The following is an 18,456-nucleotide window of genomic DNA, read 5'->3' on the forward strand; positions in this document are numbered from 1 at the left end:
CTGGCACTGGTTGTGGAGATGGCAGGTTTGGGTGGCAGTGGTGCTCGGGCTGATGTGGGAAGCTTACACTCCTGTATGGCTTTGGGCTTGATGCTGTGTGATACCTGATTAAGAAACTGGAATGAAACAAAAATGTCATGGCACATGGCAAATAGTTTAAAAAATAGCTTTGCTACCAGTTTCCACAAGCAGGACTTTAGGACAGACTAGGGTCTCGCCCTGCAATGTAAAGCTGTCCCTTGCCGCAGCGAGTTCACAGCTCCAGAGCATGGCTGGGGCATGCAGACGCGCTGCCCGAGAGCTGCCGTGCTTGGCAGGATGGGGAACGCTCCTGCCTAAAGTGAGGCACACCATTCATTTATAGATGAGCCGCTATTTTTATATATCTCTTTCTCTTTTTTTTTTTTAGCTGTGTATGACCCTAATTTTGGCTGAGGAGCTTAGAAAAGCTAAGAATGCAAGGTTACTTTAATCTTCTTAAAGTTTAACAATCATGTGGGATTCATCTGTTTGATAGTGCTGGAGGCGCTTATCTCCCTGTAGAAACCTTGTTTCTGTTTTGCAGTAGGTGGTGAAAAACTCTTTTGCAGTAATGGGTGCCAAATCGCAACATTCTGCGCTTTTCATCTTAGGAAACTTTACAGATGCTGACGCTCAACATGGCGAGGTGCTCGGCAGCTCCTCTGCACCGTGCCAGGAAGGGGCACCACGATGCTGGGCTGGCAGCGTCCTTGCTGCCATGGTGCAGGTCTAGGGCCAGATGGGTCCCAACCAAAGTTTTGTTGAGCTCTGTTGAGAAGCAGACCCTGCAGTCCTCGGCATAGGCAGGTTTCTGTCGCTGAGTTGTGGGACAGGTGTGTTTGCTACTGGAAAATCCTGGCAGGATCTCCCTGCCATCGGCACAGTGCCGTCTTTCTGTCTCCCCGTAAAAAGGGATCATAAAACTCCCTGGAAGAGCTCGTTCCTGAGGCCACTGATGAACCCATCTCCTCCCCGAGCAGAAAGCAGTAAATCTCTGTGTGAAGCTGTTGCTGACACATTAATGCTCCTCAGGTGCCTCATAAAGATGCTGCGGGGCTGGACGGCTCTAAAGCGCTTTGTAGAGGAGCAGTGCAGGTAGCGATGGATTCCCAGAGCCAGCACCAGTCCTTTCTCCTGTGGCAGCATCCCCCTCCGCAGGGTTTGTTCCTCATCCAGCTCCTCTCCTCCACGGGAGAGGCCCCCCTGGTTTGGCTGGGCGGTAGGAGGGGAGCGCACCCAGGCAGCCGCTGTGCCCTGGTGGGTGGCAGGCAGGGCTGGCAGAAAGGAGCAGAGCAGAGCCTGCACCCACGGCTACAGATAAACTCATGAACGGCAGCATGTGTGTGGGGCTGGATGGCCATGGCATGTTCCCAGGAGGATTTGCACATGCCACCCAAGGGTGCGGGGAGGCTGGGTGGGCGCAGGGCAGCGAGCCAGGCTGAGCGTGGCTGTTGCGGCTGTTGCCACGAGTGCACGTAGCTGTATCTCAAGGCAATGTGCTCCCCTGAGCCTTTCCAGCCCTAAATCGGTCTTGTCCCAGAGTCTGTCCCTGAAGTCTACCTGCTGCCCTGACAAGCTCAGACGGTCTGCAGAAGTCCAGCAAGGCTGTGAGTTGGAGTACTGGGACATGCTGGGGGCTCCAGAGAGCCCGCAGAAACAGGGAGTGCCATGACAACTGGTCCCAGTTACATCCCAGCACCCTTGGACGGGATCGGGTGCGAGGGAGGACGCAGGATGTGAGCTGAGCTGAGGGGGGTCAGGCCCCCCCCCGACGGCATTGCCCCACGCTGCCACACTGCCCTGCAGCACTGAAACCATTTGGGTTTCGCTCGTGCTTTGGGGCGATGCATGGCATGGCTGCGGGGACCATCACAGAAAAATTCGGGTTTGCAGATTTTCTGCCTGCCTATGCCATAATGCAGCCTTTTGTGAGCAGTGGCACATCTTCATCTCATTTAACACAAGACTAGGCAAAATTAGGGACTATTATGAGTCAGAACAATTCGGTGTGATACGTCACAAGTGACTGGCAATCCATGTTATCCTCGGCAGATCTGCGCTCGAAGCAGCAGCTAGTAGCACAACATTAGCACGGTGCTGCTGGCTCCTGGCACAGCCGCTGCACTGCCTCTGCAAACCAGCCTCTGCCGGGAGCGCTCCTTACTGTCCTGCTCAATTGCACAATTGACATTAATAACGGTAATGCACCACCCTACAGCATCCAGATGTGTCTGAACATGCTGCTATTCTTATCTGCAGTTCCTCAAGTTTTTATATGTAACAGAAGTTTAAGACAGAGAAAAGTTATTAGCAGGTGTTAGTATTTGGCAGCAAATAACTCTGTGGGGTGCATGTCAGCTTGGCGTGCGGCATTCACGGTGTGTGCAAGTGGGGATTGCTAATGGTGCAGCTGGCAATAGTCTCTCATTAGACTGCTGTACCCTGAAAGGCTGACCTCAAAAACTTGCAAACCTTAAGACAGATATAAGTCTTACTTTATAAGAACATATAAAGATCAAAACATAGAATATTTAAGCTGATATTATGCAAGAGAGCTCTTTTAAGTCGTGATTTGTAAAGACAGTTCAGATAATTTCCTGAAAGACATACTCATAATGATTAATTTAGAATATGTTTAATTCAAGTTAGAGAGATCAAAGAGAAAGCATTTCCCCCTGTAATGCCATTCGCATTTTTACACTTTCACCATATTCCATTGGACTGGGGGGGGATGTGTGATTTGTCCTTCGTTGCAATTTCTCTGTGTTAAAATTGCAGAGGAAAGCATTATGTGGACATTCATGCTAATTTGGGGCACAGGAGAAGAGCCTGGAGCAAATCCCTGCAAAACTGGCTCTGGGAGGCAAGGAGGGGCGTGATGCTGGGGATGGCGAATCGTCCCCTCTGTTCTTCTCGTCTAGCTAGAAAGGTTCACGCTTCTGCGGCGTTCTCTGGCATTTTCTGTGACTGTTGTCTGTAACCGACTTTCCTGAGTGGGAAAGTTCAATTAGCATGAGTAGGACAGAGCCCACATTGCTGTAGCGGGATGAGCAGCGTGCCTGGCTGGGGCTGCCTGCGGCAGGGCAGGGGCTCAGGCAGAGCCGCCAGATGTGCGACGCACCACTGGCAGCGTAGGGGGAAGGGAGAGTGCACGTGTTGCGGCAGCTGCTTCAGTTCTAACAGCCCTTCAGGTCTAATTGGGAATAATTTACGAGTACGTCTTTATTTATGCAACTACAATTTCTGTTATATGGTCAGTTGTTTTAACCTTTGTGGCTGTGTCAAATGTCTCTTTTAGTTTAGCCTGGGAAGTAATCTTTTCTAGAAGAAGAAAATAAGATCTGTATTTATTACTATTTTGGATATAATCTGGGAGGAGGTCCAGTCTTCCTAATGCACGTAACAGCTGATCTGGGAAGGTTATTTTGTGCCTGTTAGGCAAGCAAGGCTTGGGTGTTTGTTCTACTGCTCACAAGATGCTGCTGCGGTTTCTCTTTTCTCAAGCTCCATGTTGCTGCTTCAGTCCTCATTGAAAAAATGAATATTATTTAATGAAAGTACAATAACTTGCTCTAACTCAGGAAAAGGGATTTGGATTCTGCCAGGTTTCGTTATTCCTTTCCATTCTGTGCCCTTGTGCCTGAGCCAGGCGCACAGCCTGTACCGGGCGGTGGTTGTGTCTGACAGTGATGGATGATACACGCAGAGACTCAATTAGCCTATTAATAAAGCACAATCTAGGCCACGGTTTTCCAAGTTTGGCACCTAAATCTGTATTCAGGCTCATAAATGAGTGGCCTCATTTCCCGAGCAGCGGCCGGCGGTGCCGGTGACAATTGCGTGCTGGCGAGCCGGCTGGCAGCTCCCCGCTCAGCCAAGCCGCAGGCTCTTTGCTCCCTGTCCCTGGGCGCAGCCGCAGCAGGGCGGTGGGCGAGCGGCGCAGGCCTGAAGGGTCTGGTCTGGGGTGGGAATGGGTGGGCACCGCCGCCGCGGGGACCCAGCCTGGGACCGTCCACATCTGCATCCCCAGCGGGAGCAGCAGCTGCCGATTCCCAGCCTCATTAAATGAATGTCTCTGCACAAGGGAGCTAGGGAGGGCTGCGGGGCGAGGTGGGCGTTCCGCCCTGCCAGGGCTGGGGTCCTGGGGGACGCCTCCTTTGCCAGCCCAGAGAACAAGGGGTTGCCTTTGGCTTGGGCTGGAGCTGAGCAGTTGCGCTCAAATTCCAGGTTTCTGGTCCTCGAGCCATGCAAAAGGGGACATGACCAGTGCGGATGGCCCTGGGGTCCCCACTGTCCCTCCTGCTCCTGATGCGTCTGCTTTCCCCACCGTGGACTGGCATCTCGTTCCTCTGCAGGGTGGTCTCTGCTGGACACCATCTAAGGATGCTTCCTGAGGACAGGGCAGCGCCGGGGGTGGCCCTGCCTGTTGCCTGCGTGGGAGCTGCTGTGCAGGTGCCCGCCCAGCATGGCCGCAATGCATGGAAGCCTCGGGGGGCTGGTGCCCGGCCTGCGGCTTTGCCGGTGGGTCCCTGGCCGACGGCAGTGGCTGCAGGGCTGCAACAAATGCAGCTGACCTGTGTGGCTGGGGGAGCCGACCAGCACCATTAACCCAGCCCGGTGAGAGTCCAGCGTGCAGGGCAGGCTGTGGCCAGCAGCAGCTGAAATATGAGTTTCACTATCTGAGTATGGAAATGGGAATCTTTCCTTTTTTCCAATGCCAGGTGCATTTGAACATCATAGCAAGGGTGAACAGCAGGCTTTTCTGTTTGGCCTGTGGAGGTGGGGTGATGCAGGAGAGGAGAGCAGGCAGAGACAATTCCTGACATTTTAGCTCTGTGCTGTCAGAGCGTTGTTCCCATCGGCTGGCAGGACTTGCTGCCTGTGGGGAGTTCTGTTTGTTTATGGTCTCAGCATCTCCCAAGGACTGGGATGGGTTTGGCAGGACCGCTGCCTGCTCAGCTCCAGCCCATCTCCCCAGCCGTGCTGCGGCTGCAAAATGCTTCAGCTGCCTCGGTGCAAGCTCTCATGGCACCACTCTCAATACTCTCCTGCTGCTTCACCTTCTTTCGGCCCAGAACAGCTGCCTCAAGTCTCCGTTTCTACAACAAGGAGAGTTGCTTAAAAACACAGTAATAAATTGGGGAAGAGCGTGAGTCAGCTGAGCTGAGCCAGGCTGGGATTCACTGCAGTGCCCAGCCAGCAACCGTCCCCAGCTGCAGGCTCTGCAGGCTTTTGGCTGCTCTGCTGTATTTTAACAGCAAGGTCCAAAAGCCCAGCGCTGTTTTACTTTGGCATGAGCCAGGTGAGGTTGGGCGAACCTTTTTCGGCCAGGCTGCAAGGTCGGGCTCTTCCAGGTGAGCGCGAGGGCAGCTTGCTGTGCCATGCCAGCGGCGGCAGCCTGGCTGGCAGGAGGACACTCGTCCTCTCGGTTGCCAAACAACCTCGTGGCCCCAGGAACAACACCTGGAGTCCTTGGCTGCATTCCCTTGGGGTGGTGTGTGCCCAGCATCCCCCCGAGGAGCTGCGGTGCTGGAGCAGGATGCTGACCCGCGGCTGCTGCATGGGCGGCATGAGCGGCAGGACTGGGGCTGGGGCTGGTTCTGGGCTGCAGCCCCACAGGCATCGCAGGTGCCCTCAGGACAAAGGAATGAGCTGGCAGCCATGGCCGGGGCTGCCGTCGAGTGTTGGTTTTCAATGGCACCTGCTGTCGCCACAGCAGCCATGGGAGGTGTTGTCACACGCAGCCGTCTCCCCGATGCTCCTTGGACGATCCTCTGTGATCCCTCCCAGGGGATTCACTTGCAGGAAAGTGACCTCACTGTTACCCCCAGTGTGTGAGAGCAAAGCTGCAGACCTGTTTATTGGCCCAGGGAGGCTTTGCAAACCAAAGACCAGAGGAGCTTCGTGTCTTGCAGACACTGGTGTGGCTGGTGCAGAGGCCGAGCAGAGCTGAGCAGAGCCCGCTCGGCCACGTCAGGGTGCTCTCAGGGGGAGCACCCAGCTGCTGCAACTTCATCTCAAAAGTCGTCTCATCTGCTCGAACGAAGCTCTTCTGGAGTCAGTTTTCTCTTGCATGTGCACGCAGCCCACAGGGACACGGCTACAAGGCTGACGGGGCGGGGGGTTCTGTTTAATCTGCAGAGACGTGATGCTTCTGAGAACGGTGAACACGCCCATGTCCCTCACTGGGGGGAGAGACATCTGAACACCCCCGAGGACTCAGGCTACGACTCTGTCTTTTAACACCGTGTGTTTTACAGTGCATCAGTCGCTGCATAAAAAGCTGCCCTTGACTGCGTCCCAAACAGATCCCATCAAACACATTTGCCACAGGAGGCTTTTTAAGACTTGACTTAAGCTTGGCTGATGCCCGAGTGAGTCCCACCCCATTCAGCGAGCGAGGGGTAAAGGAGGGGAGAGCAGGGACTTGGTTCCAGGGCTGTCAGGCTGTGCAGATCAGCCCATGCCTTGGGGGTGGCTTGAGACAGCCCTGGGGGGATGGGATGCCCGAGGCTGCAGGGATGAACCTCAGAGGCAGCCGACAAATCCTCTCCATTGCCTCTGGGTATTTTGGCGAGACTGCCTGCTGATGCCGTGGAGCACAGGGCCTGTGTCTGAGAAATGCAGGTGGTAGAGCGAGGGGAGGGCTGGAGTACGACCACAACAGCACCAGCCCCGGGGCAGAGAGTTGGGGCAGAGTCAGCAGCAGGATTTCCAAAGGAGACTTCACATCGGCAATCGCTTCGAGGCCATCACCTTCTGGGAGCAGCAGGGCCCGGTGAGCATCCCCTGCCCCTCGGCCGAGCTTTGCTGGGCAGCATCGGGGTCTCCCCTCTGCTGCTCCATCTGGCGCAGTGGCTGTCTGTCCTTCCCCTTCCCTCTGGTTCGGCCGGAGCTGGGGTGGGCACCGCACGGCCCACATCCCCCCCAGCCCTTTCCTCAATGCTGCGCGGCCGATTCTCCCGCTGACTTCTGCGTGCGACCGCCCAAGACGCTCCATCAGCCCGTTGCCGCTGGCCGAGCGCCAGCGCTGCAGCAGCCGGGCGAGCAGGACGGGCTCTCCCTGCACGGCCGCCTGCGAAGGCAGGGTTTGCAGCCCTGGACCGGGATGACCCTGCTCCAGCAGCAGCGCTGCCCGGCGGTCACCCCATCAGATCGCCTTTGCTGCCCTGGTGCCTGCCAGGCTCCGGCTCCAGCACCGAGGGCAACTCATTTTAGCAGCTGCGTAATTGCAGCCTGAATTTCATGACTCTCTAAATGAAGCACTATTTATTTAAAATGCAGAGGCATTTATCATACTGTACCAAGTCCCAGGAACGGGTTAATGCCAGACCCGTGAGGTTCCCCGGTTGCACGGCCTGTGTCTGCTGAGTGATTATTTGATCAGATAATGCACGTGTTAAATATATTTGTCGGGAAACAGAAACCTGTGTTATCTGAAGGAGGCAGCGTCGGCTGTCAGGAGCAGCCTTTGATCTGCGGAGACGTGGCACTGTAAAGCAGGTCCCCCATCGACTGCAGCGCAGCCATTCCCAGGTCCTCCGGCAAACCCCAGAGCGGGGCCGAGGGCAGGCACCAGGGAAGGCTGGCAGGCTGAGGGGCCAGATCCTGCCAGCACATCCCCGTCAGCCCAGGCACCTGGGTGCCATATCGGGGGCAAAGACAGCAAGGTCCGAACCATTTTACCTGTTCTCCCTCTCTGGCCCCAGGCGAGAGGGTTTCCCAGGGCAGCAGCACATGGTTTGAGCTTTTCAGAAATACATAAAATACTGGTTTTGATCCCAAACCTGGCACAGGCTGAGAGGACCCCACTCTTAGCAAGCGCTGAGCCTCAGGGGGTGAGACCACCACGGAGGTAACAGCTCTGCTCAGCACGGAGCCACTGCCCTGGGACGGACCCTGCAAGCAGAGGTTCATGAATTATCCGGGTGTACCTGAGTTCTTGTCCATGAGCAAAATGTTACAGTGGTCAATTTTAAGTTGGATGGAAAATTTTGGAGTAGTTAAATTGCTGTCATGTAAGGGATATACAGTGTTGCACAGCTGTACACTTGGTCTGGGCAAATCCCATTGCTGATGAATCAGCTCTCATGGGGGGCTCTATGGCCTTTGGGGTGCAATTCTGGAGAGAAAAGGAAGCGTTGAACCAGAGAAGCCTCGGTATAATTCCTAATTCTTCTTGGCTTACTGACTTCAAACCTTTGGCACATAAGAAAACCATTTCTGGAAAAAATAGCAATAATCTTTTTGACAGAGAGGATGCATGGCCCATCTTCAGCAGTGACCCCCACGGCTGGATGAGCTGTGAGTGGGGTCCTGGGGGGCTGTGAGTGGGTGTCACTGGGGTCCTGGGGTCTCCGACTCTCTTGGGTGCTGCATTTCCACACCAAACGTGGGAAGAACCATGGTGTCCTGGACCCAGCACTGCTGTGGAGCAGCTCACAGCGCGCAAATTAAGTGTGTGCTTCAGTCGTTGCGGCACTGGAAATTAATTTTTTAATAACTTTGAGATGTATCAGATTTTATATCTATAATACTTTAAAATTCTCCATTAATGTTCTGTCTAGCACTAGCTGTAAGTTGTACTGGCGCACAGGAACTTATAAAGCTGTAATTCTCATTGCCCAGACACTCCCGCTCTCTCCAGAGTGGGGCTCTGGCAGCACAGGCTGGTCCTGGAGAAAGTATAAATCTGTGGCATCCCTCTGCCACAGCCCGCAGCAATGCAGAGCCCCAGGGACAAGGAATGGGGAAGGCTCTTTCCTAAAAGCTCAGTAGCAGAAAAGGGCACAGAAGAAATATGCTAAAACCAGGCAGGTCAGCACTGGACTCATGCCATAGTGCCGTACCACGGGAAGACTAAGAGAGCCAGAAGAGAGCGAAAGCAATGAGCTGACAGTGACCCGTGCCGTGCCTATGGTGAGGGAGTCCAACAGGAATCACAACAGCAGCAAAGCTGTGACCTTGCTGATCTGCCTGAAAACATGGGCCAGGCAAACAGACCCCAAAATTCACAGCTTCCCCACCTAACACTTAACTATGACTCGAGCTGCGGCGCGATTCCCAGACAGACTCTGACCTTGGTCACAGTTTTCTTTATGCTTTTAAAATACCCTGGGTGTTTCGTGGCATTCAGGCCGTGTTTGGGGTGGTTGCTGTTCTGCTCTACTCACGCGCTCACTGCGCTCTCACCGTGCTCTCACCGCACACTCTGCCCTAGCAGCTTCGCCTCCGCAGCGCTGCCTAGAGCTGCCTAGATGCAGATTTGTTGTCCAAGCGGCCGTGGGTTTTTGGCCGATGCTGCAGCCTCCTGCCGAGCCCTGGACAGCCTCAGCATCTCGCCTGGGTGTGAGCCGCAGGTCTCTGGATGGGGACGGGGACCACTGCGTTATGGAGTCCTGCTCCCGGCTGCTGTTGGGCTGCCCCTTGGATGGGATGGGAGACGGTTTCTGAGCTGAAAATATCGCTGTGACGCACTATGGAAGTTGGCAGGATTTGCACTGTCCTTGCTGTCACTTTACAAGTTTTGGACCCTTCACCCACCCAGTGTGCCCCAGCTCCTCTGCTCCACGGCCCTCCTCCTCCCGCTTTGTAAATGAGTTTCTTTGTCTTGCAGAGAGATGCCAAGGGCCAGTACCTGTTCGACCTTCTTTGCCACCACCTGAACCTGCTGGAGAAGGACTACTTCGGCATTCGGTTTGTGGACCCTGACAAGCAAAGGGTGAGAGTCCTTCCTGCCCAGGCTGGGTGATGGGGTTTCTTGCAGCTCAGTGGTATCAGACTGGTCCTTGCTGCTGTGGCTGTGGACTGGAACGCAAGGCAAATGGCTGCAACAAAATTTGGTTTAGGCAGTGATGAGGGGCTCTTCCCCAGCATTTCTCCCCTGCCCTGCTGCTGGGCAAGGGAGGTTATGGGTGCCCTGACAGGGTCATTGCTTTGCCTGTGGGAAGGGCATCTACTCATGGCCCCCTGAGCACCCTGGGGAGACCCCTCACCCCTTCCCACCTTTTCTGCTAGAGCCAGGGCTGAGTCTCGTGCTGCAGCCCCAGGGAGGGGGGGCTGGGGTGCACCTGGGCTCCGGCAGCAGCAGCATCAGTGTCCCAGCTCCACTGATACATCCTCAGCGTCGGTCAGGATGTGCAAGCCCAGAGGAACTCACATGGCTCTCAGAGCCCTGCGCGAGTGGTGAAAGCATCTTCCATTTGCAAAGTGAGAGGATTTGATGCAATTGCAAAGGTAAAGAGGGAGATCTCCTGACACTGGGTTTGCAGGACTATTTCTAGCACGCGGTCACATTTAACACTGAGATTAGGCCATGCGACAGCTTTGTGCCGAGAATCTAAACACTTGTGCGTGTTGCCTCAGGCAATGGAGAGTGAAACAAGACATCGCAGTGCACGGAGCCGAGAGGCCCTGCGGCAGGACCTGGTCTGACCCGGCAGCGCAGCTCCCAGCACAAATCCGTGCAGAGTCCCGCTGAGTCCCTGGGCAGCTGCAGCAGGTCGGGGCAGAGGGTGGCACAGCCTCTCGCAGGGGCAGAGCCCCACGGGTGGATCCCATGTGCCACGGTCCCAACGAGCTGGATTTCCACGCCGAAGTTGTGTGAGTGAGCCCTGCCACTTCTTCAGGACTGACTGTCCACGCTCCTTTTAAAACGTGTGCAGAATGCAAGCTCCGCACAAATACATGTTAAATTGCTGCTTGCTATTAGAGCACTCAAGGTTTGTGAATGAGAAGTGCTGTGAACACGCTTGCGGGCGTAGCTATTAATAACAATCTTGTGTTGCACTTCCTGCTGATCAATATAAGCCACCGTAACAAACAATTTTTGCTCCCCAAGGTACCTTCTGCCGTGTCTGTTATAGGGAGCAGCCACTGTTAAGCAAGGAGCTGGGTGCAGGGCTGCTCCCTCACTGCTGTCTGCAGTGGGATGGGGCCCATATGGGCTCCTCGCTCCCCCATCTCCCTTCCAGGGGCACTCAGTGACACTCATGGCTTTTCTCACCCAGAGCAGTAGCTTCCTCTTCCTTGTCCTCCCCACCTTGCTAAGTCATAGCCATCAGGGAGCATGTGATGCTGCTGCCTCTCGCAGGGTCTCGTGGGGTCTCACCCCCCCAACTTGTGTTTTCTAGGCTCTCTCCCTCCCAACTTCTCCAGCCTTCTCCCAGATTTGCCTCCTGGCCATCATTGTCACACTGATGCATGACCTGTCTGAGGGCTGGATTTGCAGTGGGCTGTGGAGTGGTGGCTCTTCAGTGCTGGAGAGCAGCATTTTTCTTGCATGATGCTGAGGGATCGTTAACTGCTGCTCCACTTGTGTTGGCTCTTTGTGTCCCTGCTTTTTGGTGAATCGCATCTTTAAACACGTGTAGAAATAAAACCCTGTGCATAATGCATTATTATGCATCATCTCTGTGGGCACAGTTAGTGGAGAGAGAGCGCTGCTGAAGTCTGTGTGTACCGAGAGCTCCGCATGGCACTCTGGAAAACCCCTCAGCACAGTCACTGCGTGGAGGAGGTGTACTGGGATTTTTTCTTGGAGCATCTTCTCTTGCAGCAAATGAGTGGGCAGATGGAGAACGCAGGGTCCATGTCTCGTCCGAGCTGGTGCAAAGAGAGGACATTTCTCTGCTGTCGCTTGTGGTGGGTCAGTACCCAGGGCCTGCTTCTCCTGCACTCTGGATGCAAAGCCCAAAGCAGGCAGTGGCTGCCTGCAGCAGCGTGGGAGCCCCTCTGGGAGAGGGGGAGAGGGGCACGGAGGCAGAGCTGGCACGCTCGGCGATGCCAAGGACACTCCTTTTACTGGTGCTTTGCTTCTCCTGGGAATAATCTGACTCAGTTCAGGCCATGAGAGTTGAGGCAAGAGCCATCGCTCAGCTTTGAGCAGCATCCCAGGATGGGACTGCTTTGGGGGGGAGACCCCTCCACAGGAGAGCCACCCCCAGCCCTGCAGCTCATGGATTCTGTGGCTATCAAAGAGCTGCCCAGGTTTAGTATTTCCTTGGCTGAGTGCTGCATTTAAGCCTGTGATGAACTAAGCTGTCACTTTCGTCCATTATTTCTGATGCACAAGTCAATATTTCTTATTGAAATTGTGCTCTGCCACATGCCTGACTGGCAGCCAGGGCTGGGGAGGACCCGGGGGGGCACAGCAAGCAGGGCCGGACTCTGCTCCTGCCTGGGGCTGGGCTGGGAGCCACAGCACTCGTGTGATGTGGGAGAGGCGGCTGCCACAGCCCACAGCGCACTCCAGGCACAGCTACAGCTCCTGCCGGGAGGGCACGTGGCAGTCATTGAAAACCTCTCAATTTTTAAGCGTGGCCGGGAGGAGCCTGTGCACTGCCCTGGGGCTGCTGCAAGTGAGATGCTTCTATTGAGAGCACAGGGCGACGGACAGCAGAGATGCTGAAACATGAAGAAAAAGAGAGAAAAAATCCTCCCTCCTTACCCGTCATTTCCCAGTACTCTGTTGAGTCTGGGTCAGAGGATGCTGATGTCAGCCCTCAAACCATTTCAGCCCGCTCCAAAAGACAACGGTGCTTCTTCCCAGCATGGCGGGCACTGTCGTGACCTGGAAGTTCCCTTGGTCCTGCAGTGGGTTCCTGGGACTAGGGCAGGGATTTCCCACAGGAACCCTCCACGATGTTCCCTGTCCCCGACGCTGCTGTCGGAGCCCCGGGACTGCTTGCTGCCAGTGTTGGGGCACAGCCTGGAGCCCCCTGCATTCCCACGGACTCCCCCTCACCCCGAGGCTTCCCAAAGCCTCCCTAGCAAGGGGCTGTGTCTGCACAGTCACAGGAGTTACCCAGACCCCCAGGTAACAGGGCATGCCGTGGCCCCCTCGACCCCTGCCACTGTTTTTTGCAGTGCTGCCAGCAGCCCATCTGCAGCAGGTGCCAAACGCACCCCAGAAATGCCCGAGCGAAACCCAGACCAGTTTGTGCAGCCACGGGGAGCCACCACTCACTGGTTTTGTCTCAGTGGTGGACACTAATATTTAGAGTTTTCTATGGCAATCCCAGATTTCATTGATGTATCTTTGTAGATCTGTAATCCTTTGTGCTAACTCGTGTTTGCCTTAATTATAGTAATTTTGCTTTGCTGTTTTGGGGTTCCCTCTTCCCAACACACAGGCATCCGAAGCCGCTTCTTGACTGACAACGCTTTGTTTCCTAAATGTGCCTGCCCAAATGATGTCAAATCAAAGCAGCAGCTATTGCAGAGGCTTTGCTGCAGGCAGAGCTTGATGGTTTCTTTTTGATGGTGCAGAAGTGTAATTTCAGAAATACAGGCTTGAACCTAACCTTCCCGGTGTCATGCTGTAATTATAGATCCCGGTTCTGGTTGGGGTTAGCTTGTGTGATTGCAGCCAGTGCTGCAGAGTGATCGCGCCCCCCAGCAGAACCGTGCTGCTGGGTTCTCCTGTCTGCTGTCACCGCGGTGCAGTTTGTGGCATGGGCAGCCACAAACCCTGGGAGCTGCATGGCCCCATGGCTGCGGTGGGGTCAGCAGGACACCGGGCAGAGCCCCAGGGAAGCCCCACATTCCCCAGAGCTGCCAGCCCGCGGGGAGGTGGGTTTGTACTTTTTGCATGCAGGACCTTGATTTAGGCTTTAAAAATTGGATCACAGTGACGAGTCCATGCGCTTCTTCAAAGCCCTCCAGTGCACATGTGCAACCACAGGGCACCAGTGAAGGGTGATTTTAACAACTGGGGACCAGGTGCCTCAGCACAAAAAATGTTCACCTCCTTGCTGTGATTGCTTACTCAGCTAGCTGGTGAGCAGAGCACAGAGAGCAGGAGCTTGCTCAGGCTGAAGAAGGATGCCTTTTCCGTGTAACTTGGCCCCGTTGTTGTCGCTGTTAGAAAACTGCACTTGGGGATGGCACGTCCTGCTGAGCAAAGGGAGATGCCTCCCGATGAGCCCCTGCTCTGCCCGGCGCCTCTCCTGGGGCTGGCAGAGGGTCCTCGCTGGGCGCTGAGCAAGCGCAACTGCTCACCCTGGCATCACCGGAGCCCGGCTGTGCCTCCACCTCGACCCAATGGGGCTGCCCAGAGCGGACGCAGAGGACCCGGCTTTCCCTGGGGCCGTGCGGAGAAAGCGATGTCAGACGGGGGATGCTGGGGCTCGGGTCCTGCTCGGGCCCTCCCTCGGCTGCTGGCCAGCTGGGCAGGGGCTGCAGCCCCCCTCCCACCTCCTCTGCCATCCAGCTTATGGATCTGCCACAGCATAGGCTTTTATTTCAGGCAGAGGGGGGTTTTTGTTTCTTAAATTTTGACCTGAAGAGTCAATGTTATTAACTGAAAGTATTTGTTACTGAGTTGCTTTAATTGCCTTTTTTTTTGTTTCAGCATTGGCTGGAATTTACCAAGTCGGTTGTGAAGCAGATGAGGGGTGAGTATTGCTGCAAGAAGATGTCCTTTCATTTTAGATGTATTTCCATTTTCTTCAGTCCTTCCCCTCCGGGGTCAATTCCCAGCACATCTTCCAGAAAAAGGGCCTTTTTGATTATCCACAAAGCTGTTCTGCTGGGTCAAAAGTGGGATCATCCTCCACCAGTCCCACTGCAGTCACAACCGGCCATGCCACCCCAGCACGGGGGCACGGGGCACCAGCCCTGCCAGAGACCAGGACAGAAATGATGGGGATGAGCAAACGAGATTCGCCAACACCGGGGCCTGCCTGGAGAGCGGGGTGAGCAGCCGGCAGACAGTGCCGCGGGCGCTTCCCCATGGCTTTACCAGTGACATCTGCTCCCACCATGGCCACCGCAGTGGGGAATAGCCCCATGCCCGTCTGCTCCCTCCTTACCAAGGGCAGCTGGTTGTGTTTGGGGGTAATGGGGAGGGCAGGTGAGACCCCCAGCAATATCTGACCGTCTCCTTGAGCGGGGTTATTCGGGAGGACGAAGGGGACAAACCCTGCCATTTGGTGACCACGGTATCACTGTTCTCGCTGCAGCCCAGCCTCCCTTCACCATGTGCTTCCGTGTGAAGTTTTATCCCACGGACCCGGCTGCTCTGAAGGAGGAGATCACCAGGTAAGGATGGGGCATCTGGCGCGAAGGCTTGGCCAATTCAGGAACACATTCTGTCGAGCTTATAGCCAAGGGAGAGCAACAGCCATTTAGATTTCCAAAAGAACCTGAACGTTTCTGGATTGTCCCAACTGCGGGGGAAAAGTGTGGAACTCCCCACCTGTGCTTTGTGTGTGGAGCCGCCGTGCCTGGCAGGGAGCACTAGCCGTGCATTTAAACCCACTGACTCGGTCTTTGGCCGCCGTTGGTTACAAAAACCACGTTTCCAGGGCAAAGTGCTCAGAGTGCAGCACTGCTCACCATAATGTCCATCGCGGCTTCGGTACCATCCTGCCAATGCAGAACGGCTCCTGGGCTGCACCAGGTGTGTGCCCTTCCCTGCAGCTCTCCAAAATCTCTCCTTCCAGCTGGAACCCCCTGGTCCCAGTCAGTGCAGGAAGGTGGGTTCAAGCAGGAGCAGCCGTTCTCCTGCGAGAGTCCATGTTCTGCTTCTGCTAACTCTTGCCACTTCTGAATCAGCTGTTAGTGCCAGTGCCTGAGCATGTCCTTAGCTCAAGGTGCCATTACGTGTGCTTGGTCTGTCGGGAAGGGTTTGAGTGTCTCCAGTTCCCTTGATGTCTCCTGCAAGTAATTAGCCGCATCCCTTTTACGTAAGGGGCATGAATGCTCTAGGAGAAATGGGTGATAAACTGAGATGCAGAAACTTGACAGCACTTCTCTCGAGTTTCTATCTTTAGGGGCTCTTCATGCCGCTCTTCCTGACAGAAGGAAGGACGTGAAGAGCACTCACGGAGAAATCGCAGCAGCTTTGGAAAACAAGCTGTGACTGTGGATCTCCGGGGCACGACAGCCCAGGCCCCCCCGCCGCCTGCCGTGTGTGGAGGGTCGGGTGTCTGCCACAGGCAGCTGGGCTGGCACCTTTGCTAAAGGTTTCTGCATTTTTCCCCTGGAACCTTTTGCCATTATTGCTGCAAATATTCGTAGTTGTCTTTACAAGCCTGGGGTTTGTTAGAGAGAAGGTAATAAAAACGGTGGGGACCGGGTGCAGGCAAGCTGGAGGGAGCATGCCAAGGGCACAGAGCACTGCCATGGCATGGGCACCCCACTGTCCCCCACCAGCCCGGGACCAGGGCAGGACCCCTTGCTCTGCCGGCAGCTCGCCGCTGCAGTGCCTCCACTGCTGCTGCACCCAGCACGGGGTGCAGACTGCATCATTTGCCCACTGTGCAGTGGTGCAGGGAAGCGAGAAGAGCTTCAGCCTCACCCGAGGGCTGGGTGGGTGACACCAGCCTTGCTTTTGAGTTCCCAAACACAGCAGGTCTTGGGTGCGCAGGCTTCATTAAATGCTGAATAAAATTTGCTAGAGATGTTTAAAGGTGCTGTGGGGAATTTTGCATTGTAAGACAAGGCGAGGGTGTGAAAGGCAGTGTGTCAGCATGCCGTGGGACTGGGAGCAGACCTGGCCTGTAGGCTCAGCCTGGGCTCGACACAGGGGTGGCAGAGCTGGGAGAGCCCGGAGGGCTGACGAGGCCTTGTCCCCCAGTTCTGCTAGAGAAGGAAAAGAGGGAACTGCCTTTAATCACCCTGCTGATGTGTCAGGCACCACAACGTGCTTTCACCTCGCTCTGCTGTCCCCTGGGATGTTAGGTATGAGAGCTGAGCCTGGCCCTCTGTGTGCCCATGGCAGCGAGACCCCAGACCCAGGTGGGGGTCTTGGTGAGGGGGACCACCACTGGGGCAGTGGTGGCATGCACCCTCTCCATGCCTGGGTCTGTTGCGGCTCCCTGCGGGGCGGCTGTCACCTTTTAAAGCAAAGCTGGAAGTGGGTTCCTCAGCCACGCTTAGATGTTTTCCAGATTTTCCTCAGATCAGGAGTAAAGGGTCCCTGCCCCCCTCCCAGGTGGTGGGGGCATGCGGACCACTCTGCTCCCCACTGCATTCTCACCCAGGTTGAGCAGCTTTAAGTGAACCTATAACGCAGAAAGTGAAGAAGGGCAGATGCGTCAGCCCCAGGGCTCACCGAGACTCCCATCATGTCTCTGGCAGGGACCATTTGCCAAGGATGTAATTAGAGGAGAAGTGGCATGGATGAACCTCTGTAACTCAGTGGTGTCCCCTGGGGTCTGTCCTGCACTTGTCCCCAGCACATCAGTGGCGTTACTGTTGGGGCTGCGAGGTCCCTTGCCAGCCCTGCACCCAGAAGAGGGCTTGGGATTTGTCATCAGGGTGCTTTGGCTGATCAGGGGACTGTCACCTTTTGGGTAGCAGCTCCTGCTCACCAGCTGTCCTCTTCCAATGTCATGTGAAGACCCGGGACAGCTCATGCAGGGACCTCTCCTATCCTTGTCTCTCCTTTTCTCTCCTCTCCTCTCTTCTCTCCTGTCCTCGAGCTCCAGAGATGGAGGCAGGCCAGCAGCTGCTGGATCTCACACAGTGCCGGGTCTGTGCCTACCCCCAAACAGATTCAGTTCCCCTTTAGACTCTGTTGTATCATGGGGAAAAGCTGCTTCTTCTTAAACACATCCAAAAATTGACAGTAAAAACCAGAGAGAAACAAATGATGACTAAGGGGCTGGCAGCCTTCCTTCGATGCTAAAGCAGCCCAGCCCTGCTGCCACCAGGTGAAGGCGGCAGGTTTTGGTGTGGAGCGCTTGGCTGCACTGCAGATTTCTCACCTTCTCGTACTGCTGCCAGCAGAAGCTCCGGAGCATCCGACAGCTCTGCCCGGGGAGCGACCAGGAGCAGGAGGGCAGAGCGGGTCCTGGCCGGGCACTGGGACAGCGTCGGCAGCATCTGCGGTTCCCCTCTACCGGGCTGCGCTTTATTGTCCTGATTTTCAGACTATTTGGCTGGTTGTCCCTGGCTTCGAAGCAGGGGCCTGTTTGTACCGTCAAAAGTCGGTCAGCTCACTCCTGGCATGTGGGCATCTGCGGACTGCTAAGAAAAGTATCGAATCAATTCAAAGGATTCAGAAGTGGTTTGGGGCAAAAAGTGCTGGCTGCTGACCCCCTGGAGCTGGACCACTGCAGCAGGAGCCGGCTGAGTCTCACAACAAGCTCTAGGAGGGAAATGTTTCGCTTTCCTTCTGCTTTTAGTCATTCGCGTGTGTCCTTATGTGAAGTCCAGGCCAGGGAGATGATCTGGAGAAGCGATGTGTGAAGAAATGACTGCAGAAATGCTTTTCCTGGCTATGCCCTGGATCTAGGTTTGGGGTGTGAAAGGGTGCAAAACTTGTAGGTTGCCATCTGCCAAAATGCCAGGTAAGGGCTCCAGACAGAGCCAGTGAGCTGCATCTGTGCACAAAGGTGTAGGCAAAAAACATTATTATTTGCGTCTGCAGCTGCAGCGCTCCCCTCTTCCTACCTCGGCTTTTACCTGTGATGTACCTTAGTCCAA

At 55.3% G+C, this 18,456-nt stretch overlaps 1 protein-coding gene across 3 annotated transcripts in view; it reads left to right on the forward strand.

The window, feature by feature from the left end:
* The window catches only part of FRMD5 (FERM domain containing 5), a 118,513-nt gene that overhangs the window by 78,374 nt on the left and 21,683 nt on the right, over positions 1 to 18,456 (forward strand). For all 3 annotated transcript variants that reach the window (XM_030013878.2, XM_030013879.2, XM_030013880.2), the window contains exons 2-4: positions 9,638 to 9,742; positions 14,375 to 14,417; positions 14,985 to 15,063. In XM_030013878.2, coding sequence (XP_029869738.1) covers positions 9,638 to 9,742; positions 14,375 to 14,417; positions 14,985 to 15,063 — 227 coding nt within the window. The remainder of the gene's footprint in view (positions 1 to 9,637; positions 9,743 to 14,374; positions 14,418 to 14,984; positions 15,064 to 18,456) is intronic.

The sequence above is a fragment of the Aquila chrysaetos genome, chromosome 5, assembly GCF_900496995.4.
Source record: "Aquila chrysaetos chrysaetos chromosome 5, bAquChr1.4, whole genome shotgun sequence".
NCBI lineage: Eukaryota > Metazoa > Chordata > Aves > Accipitriformes > Accipitridae > Aquila > Aquila chrysaetos.